Genomic DNA, 7,332 nt, shown 5'->3' with positions numbered 1-7,332 from the left:
GGGCCGGGGCTGGAGCCCCCGCGGCGCGCCAGAGGGAGACAAAGCCCGTCTGGAGACCGGCTGGGTGCCGAGGTGCTGCCTGCCCGCACCCTCGGCGCCAAGACAAGACAGACAACAGCTTCTCTGGGCAGGAGGTAAAATCTGGGGAACAAGCTTCAGCTGGGGACGCCTTGCAAGGGCACCTCTGTCAGGAGGCGCTCTCCTTTCTGGCCACATTCCAGCAAATGGAAAAGCAGCTGGGGCAGTTCTCATACAAATTCACCCACTGTGGGAAAAGAAAAGTTTAAGCCAGTAAAAGCAGTATCAGACAGTGCTTGACCTTTGAAACTGTGTGTCAGCCTTGGTGGGAAAACAAATATACCACTTGTCATTAATGGGCATCTCTTCTACATGTGAACAACAGGCTATTGTATTACAGAAAAAAGCAATGTCCTCAACATTTTACACTAGACCTCTTGGGGGAAGGGATGGGAGAAGAAACACACAAAAAAAGCACCCAAAAGATTAATACTGTAGTCTTATCTTTAAAAATAAACTGCAGCAACTTGATTTTTATCATCTAGATTCCAGGTGAGCATGTGGCCTTGTAATACACAAAACTCACTAACATACACATATAATCACTGCCTAAACGCTGCTCCTCACAGCTGCCGAGCTGGTTTTGGCGTGAAGCTTTGTGTGTGGCTTGTGCACACAGCCAGCTTGGTCTGGGCAGGTCCCACGGGCCATCCCTGCACATGCTAGCAGAGCAATACAGGATGAAGTAGACAGATTACATCCCCCAATTACTATGGTTGTACTCCCTTATGTTCCTTGGATTTATTTGTACTCTGCTGCTGGCAAGGCACCCAGGACAGACTGCAAAGTTCCAGATGTGTATCTGTGTGCAGGTACCAGAGATGCCTCCTCTGCTCTCCAAAATGTGTTTTGTTGGCACATCCACTGCTCCAGCAAGTGGGATGGCCACAAGAACCAGAGGGGAGCTCAAGAGTGTGCTGGGATCACAGCTGTCCCCTGCGCTCTTCTTTAAGAGTGGAAGACACAACAGTGCTATCTGTCCATCCTACCTTACCTCTTAAGTACTGTGAAAACACAAGAGACCACATCCTGAGTGTCACAATGCTTCCCTCAGAAGTAGTAGGAAAAATATACTAAGACAAAGCTCTGCAAAATCGCAGTATTGCAAAAATGTCCAGATAGACTACAGTGTGAGGGTATATATGCTTTAAAACACAAGTAGGCAGAGCAGGCTGAAATACACTGTAGGCAAATTATCTACTCAGGCAGAGGAAGGAAGGATTAGACACCTGCCCCTGCTATCACAGAGAAGATCCGAAGGGTTTTTCCCTATACAGGGAGAGAAGGGGGGGGGGCAGTGGGCAAGGACTGTATAAAAATCTGGGACTCTATGGGTGCATGGAAGCACTTCTCCACCTGGAACTACTTCCCCACCGACGACATCGACGACATCGCTGGACCGTGGGTGGTAACTCTGCTCTTGCTTTCTGTCCTCTATCTCTCTGCTTTCTCCTCTCTTTCCTGTCTCTGTTTTCCTGTCTGTCCTATCCGCTCTAGGGACTTTTGTTGTGTTATTGCAAAAAAAGTTTGTTGTGTGCGTGACATCTGACCTTGTTTGTGTCTTAATTTCACCATTTGGGATCACCTTTATTTATTAAAATTGCCACGTACCCGAATACCGGATTGTGACACACACCAAAAACTGCAAGGGACTCTTGAAGCTTCCAAAGCACCAAGGCTGAGTTAACCCTGTTGCTGAAACTTGTTGATTCCTCATATTCTGCTTCTTGAAGCAATGATTTTATTTTGTTTGCTTTCACCTCCTGAATGGTGATGGTCTGTGTGGGGAAAGGAGGTTCAATTTTTGCTTTACAATCAGTGACTAAGAAGAGATAAGACTAAGGTGTGTAGAATAATGGACAGAACAGAGTACAAATTCTGCTTTTGTCCCTTTCAGATAAATGTGAACAAATATACAGAAAAAAAAAATAAAAATGAAATAGGGTTGGTCAGAGGCTATACCTTCACCAGTGGGAAATCAGTAAAGGAAATACTAGTCTTATCTGTGTCCAATTAGCTTATGGAATTCATTGGGATCAATAGCTTAGCAAAAGCCAAGAAGCAGAAGCTTTTGTACACTGTTGGGAACAAAACCTTCAAATATTGCTACCAGAGCCTTAAAACACTCCTAGACCATCATGGCACTGTTAGCAGTTGCGAGACACTGTTTTCTGGACCTGTCTTGGAGTGTCTTGAAGCTGTGAGAAGGAGGGAGAGAGCACGGAGACTTCCTCAGGGCTGGTTCTGCAGCCCAAGGGTTGAAGGACAGAGATCTTTGATATAGCTGTTGCACTTGTAAATGTTTATGCTGAAGGTTTCTGGGGAATCAGTTATGTTAAAGTAGGTCTGAGACGTGCAGAGAACAGATTTCCAGAATTACAGGAGTTTTAAAATAAACCAAAACAAACCAGAAATTTAGTAGGGTTGTAACCTCCCATAACTTGGAGCCCAGGCCAATCCCTAGCAGATGAGCATTGGGAGAGTTTTCTCCACTGTAGATCTGCTTACTGCCTCATTGTGTTTGCCTTCTCCTGCCTGTGCCTCTTGCCAGAGTCACTATATGGGAATGACTGGAAAGACACAGCATGAGCCTGGCTCCATCCCACCACTCCCTGACCCTGACATGCTTCTGGGCTTATGTAGGACACTTACTCATGCAGTCCCCTCCATACCAGCCAGCTCTGCACTCTGCACAGTAGATCCCCTTGATGTAGAAGTCATCAAGTGTTCCTCCCCAGGAGCCATTGCGGCAGGACTTGCAGTTCTCAAAAATGGAGCAGCCTGAAAGGAGAGCCACTGTGTTAGAGGAAAGCACAGGTGGATTGTCCTGTGGGGAGAGGAGCAGCCTCTCTTTTTCACAAAGAATGCCAAGGACATTAGTGACTGTTGCAGTGCTGAAAGCTTCCCTGCTGCGGCAGGACCCAACTTCCAACCCCAAAACCAAGGCAAATCAGACTCTGAGATTTGAATCCAAACTCCCAGTCTGACTTTTCCAAACCTCCAAATCTCATTCATCCAACTGTAAATGCCTCTATCAGAAGTCTGAATGTGGGTGCTAGAGCTGCTTGGGCCAAGCCTGAGGGATTCAGATGTCTTCTAACATAATCCCATCTTCTGCTCTATGCTTTGACTTTGCCCTTACCTCCATGCCAGCCAGGCTTCCAGGTTCTCTCTCCCTTCTTGCTTTGAGGATGCAAATAAACCCAGAGCACCTACAAAACACTCCTAGTGTGAAGCCAGCTGCAGCATCACCCTTTGGCAGCTCCCAAACCTGCCCAAGATGCCCTGAGGACAACAGTCCTGGTAGAAAGTACGGTATTTTTCTGGCAGTGATGCTACCTGCTGCAGAGGAACCTTGCAAGGTGTCTTGCTGCTGTCCGTGGAGTGGCAGAGGGAGTTCCTGAGGAGGTGCAGGGCAACCTCATGCCCCAGTGAGATGTTCCTGCCCTCACTGCTCCCCTGCCCAGTAGCTACCATTATGTGCTAATGCTTGCCCACAGATCTGATGTGAATGCAGTGTGGCCCTAAACATACCTGGATGGATTAAGCAGGAGTCACACTCGTTCTCTTCATTTCTGCAGCAGGGAATGGTGTAGCCCACTCTTTCTTTCTGTCCTGGGCAGATGCACTCAATTTGATCATATTCGCAGCACTCTCGACACATGATATTCCACTCTGCACCTGGGCAGTTTTCATTGATCACTGTGTACTCTGCAAGTGAGGAACAGAGAAGATGATACACAGAAATAATCCATTATCTACCAAGGACTGACAGGATTTACTACTCAGAGATTTGTCAGATCATGTATGGCATGAGGCTGGCTGAGGTCCTTAGCCCAGGAAGTCCCCAAACTACATGGTAATACATGGCTGAAACATCAACTCCGTTTGCATGTCTAAAGGACACACAGCAGCTTTGCAGTGCCAGCCAGAGGAAGCAAACAGACCAGAGGGAAGGAATATATATTCACCCCAGTCTTTTCTCTGCAAGGCCTTGTCACTTCTGTCCCAAGAAAAACAGTTTAAAAAAACACACAGGATAACATGACATGAAAAACTCTTCTTCAGATTGCCAGATTGATTTACAGCCTCATATATATTATAGATTATTTCAACTACAATAGCATGTTTTGGTTGTATTTCTGTTTGTGAATTTGTTACTTTTGAAGACTAGAGTATCCACCAGGAAAGGCCAATCTTGAGGCTGTGTTTTAGCCACTTTCACTCCCTGTTTTCACTCAGAAGCATATGGTGTTGCACTTGGTTTCACTGCCAAGGAAACAATATTTTTCATTATTTTTTAATGTCACTTTGTGTGGCATATCTAATATGGCAACATAATTAGAATCTTTTTATTATTTAGCATAACCTAATATGTTGGTATTTAAACTATGCTGGAAGTGCTCTTTTAGGAAACAACCTCAGACTGTGACTCTGGACTGCCACAGTAAGTGCATCTTTCCCCTAATTATATTTACTGGCTCCATAAAAAAGGGACCACAAAACTGTTTTTTCATTTTTTCCCCTTTGACTGGGAAATGAAATTTCATGCTTCTTAGAGCTGAGCCATTCCCTTTTGCCTGGTATACAGTGAGAGTTCACTGCTGCTTTCAGTTTGGAAACCAGGCTGCTGTTTGTGCAGAAACCTTTCTATTCCCCCTCTCCACCCTCATAATAATTCCAAAAAGAAAAAGGAAACCACTTTTGTCATTCAACAATATTATGTAATTTTTTATTCCGATAATAAAATCTTGCATCAAAATAACCTTTGTTTTTAGCAGTTATATACCCTTTTGCCTGTTGATTTCGTCATGCTCTACAAAGTCTTTTTTCCAAATGGGAAACAGAAGCACAAGGGAGGTGAAGTGACTTTGCTGAAGGTCCCAGAGAAAAAAAATACTAGAGCCAGGAATTTAACTCGTGCCTTCCAGTTCCCAGAACAGCAATCAACTTGGCCAAGCTGGGACTCCTTAACCTGTGGCTATTATTCTCTTTTAATGAAGCCATTTATCTATGAACTTTATCTGATTCAGATTCCAGAGAAAACTGATTACACATGTCTAATTAACTTACTAGAACTGACATTCATAATTCTATATTTCACCATATATGACTGAAAATACGTGTTTCTGTGGTGTGGGGCATGGCAGTCTCACTCCTTGCTGAAGGAGGATACACCAAACTCTGCGTAATAATTAACAACCCAACACTCAGGAGCTTTTTCAAAGTTTCCTTCAAATTCTCTTATTTCCCAATTCAAACTAGAAATCTCTCAAGATTGCTAAGGCTTATTAATGAAAATGTCTAATGTTTTCAAATAGGAGTGTCTCCGTTCCAGGTTTCCTATTGTCATATAGTACTTAGTAGCTATAAATTCAGAAACAAATAGTCCTGGTGTTGTTCCTGATAGGCAGTAGGTTTGCTTCATCATGTTCCTACAGTAGTGCCTTTTTTCCATGTGTAAGCTTCCATTCTTAACTAGGCCAAGAAGAACAAATTATAAACTCCCAACAATTCTGTTCCAAGGAGAGAATTGTTAGTTCAATTTAAAAATTATTTTTGAGCTCTTCATTGAATCCTTACCAGGATTTCCTATGTGACTTCCAAAGCTGCTTTGTTTTGCTTTGTCCATATAAAAATCAAGTATCTCAGTGTAACTAAAAGGAAAGCCAAATAAAAATTCTGCTTCCTATTTAGTGAGGTCTTGCCCGTCTAAACGCTGTAAAAGTGGGTTGATGCAAAAACTAACACAAATAGCTCTAAAGTTTTTTTGGTTTCAGCCTTAACTGCAAATAGGACTGTCAATTCAGTCTTTCTACATGTTAAAGCCTCAGAAATCCCACTATCTCTCAGCCAACATTGCCTCAGTTGTGGTGCCCAACCAGTTGTGCCATTCTCACCATTATCCTCTTTGGATAAATCTGCATGCCCTGCAGCCCCTCCTCTTGTCTGCTCTACCCACTGCTGCAGAGAGGACTGAGGTAAGTCTAGGAGGGTTGTTCCTATTGAAAAACCATTCCCGTTCATCTTACATTTCAGCAACTCTGGTGATAAGCTGCAACATAACAAATAGAGACATACTCCACACCTCCCGAGTTGAAACTCAGCTCCTTTCCCGCCTCCACCACATTTGAGAAACATTACTAGTTTATACCTCATTCTCTGCATGCATCTTCCCTTTGTGCTCTGAACACCACACAGCTTCCTTTTACTGTATTTTTTTGTTATAGGTGGATTTCAATTACAGGCCATCTATGCCACTAGCTAGGATATTTTTAGCAAATATAGCAACCTGAAGAAGTCTACCACAAACCTCTCTCTCCTTCAGTTTCTTATCTTTAATTTCGACCTGGCATTTGTGATCTTATTATCAGCACTGTGGCATTGTGTCTTCATCTGAGGAAGGGCTCTGACAGGATAAAAAAGCCAGGATAAGGCAAAAAGTCAGAGGCTGTCACATTACCCTTCAGGCCTGCATGTCTTTCTGGGATAGTGGAGCTCATTCTGGCCATAAAAATTATACTAGTGTGATCAGGAAGAAGTATTTTTCTTCTCTGTGCTACAAGTCACAGAACAGAAACAGGAACAAGTAATGAATGTAGCACTTTTAAGTAAGTGATGGCATCGATGAGGTTAGAGAGTCCAGCCTTTACTAATGCAGGCTGGGGGCAAAGACAGACTTCTACAACAGGGGAAAATATTTGGGAATCTGTGGAGAAGAAACAGCTGAAGTACTGAAATCCATGACCACATAGCATGAGAATGTGCCTATGTTATAAACATCGAGGAGTGGTGCTGGACCTGTCTAAAGTGCTCACTTGCTGTAACAGTGTGAGACATGGAACATTTTGGCAGTTTACTTGCAGTTAACGTTACCCAGATAGAAATAATCCAGACAGCAGCAAACCCCCTGAGCCTCCATCTTAAGTTATACTCCTTACAGCTCTCCTAGGGTGTGTAGTCCAGCTCTAACCAAGAACTGCAGATGCCTTCAGGCTGCCAGACCTCTGTCCTTGCTGATAGCTTGCCTCCCTGCCTGTATGGCCTCCCTCACTTCTGCCCCTGCACTGTGTCCCTGGCCCTGAGGGAGGCACCTCGTACTGCCAGCAGCCCTGCAGTGATGAAGGCTCCCTCTGGTCCAACGGAGAGCTAAATCCTGACCGCCAACAGGTTTCTAGGGACTTTGGGGAGCCCCTTGAGGTGGCCTCAGGGTCAAGAGTGAGTAACCCCAGCTTTTCTCCAAAATGAAAAGCA

The 7,332-nt window shown here is 44.2% G+C and overlaps 1 protein-coding gene across 3 annotated transcripts in view; it reads right to left on the bottom strand.

Moving 5' to 3' along the window:
* The window catches only part of PAMR1 (peptidase domain containing associated with muscle regeneration 1), a 50,601-nt gene that overhangs the window by 40,019 nt on the left and 3,250 nt on the right, over window positions 1–7,332 (bottom strand). For all 3 annotated transcript variants that reach the window (XM_009997269.1, XM_009997270.1, XM_009997271.1), the window contains exons 2-3: window positions 3,613–3,789; window positions 2,731–2,859 (exon numbers count right to left, since the gene is read on the bottom strand). In XM_009997269.1, coding sequence (XP_009995571.1) covers window positions 2,731–2,859; window positions 3,613–3,789 — 306 coding nt within the window. The remainder of the gene's footprint in view (window positions 1–2,730; window positions 2,860–3,612; window positions 3,790–7,332) is intronic.

The sequence above is a fragment of the Chaetura pelagica genome, unplaced genomic scaffold, assembly GCF_000747805.2.
Source record: "Chaetura pelagica isolate M959 unplaced genomic scaffold, ChaPel_1.0 scaffold134, whole genome shotgun sequence".
Classification (NCBI taxonomy): Eukaryota; Metazoa; Chordata; class Aves; order Apodiformes; family Apodidae; genus Chaetura; species Chaetura pelagica.
Note: the sequence above shows the minus strand (reverse complement) of the source record. Positions and strands in the feature narration are given on the sequence as shown.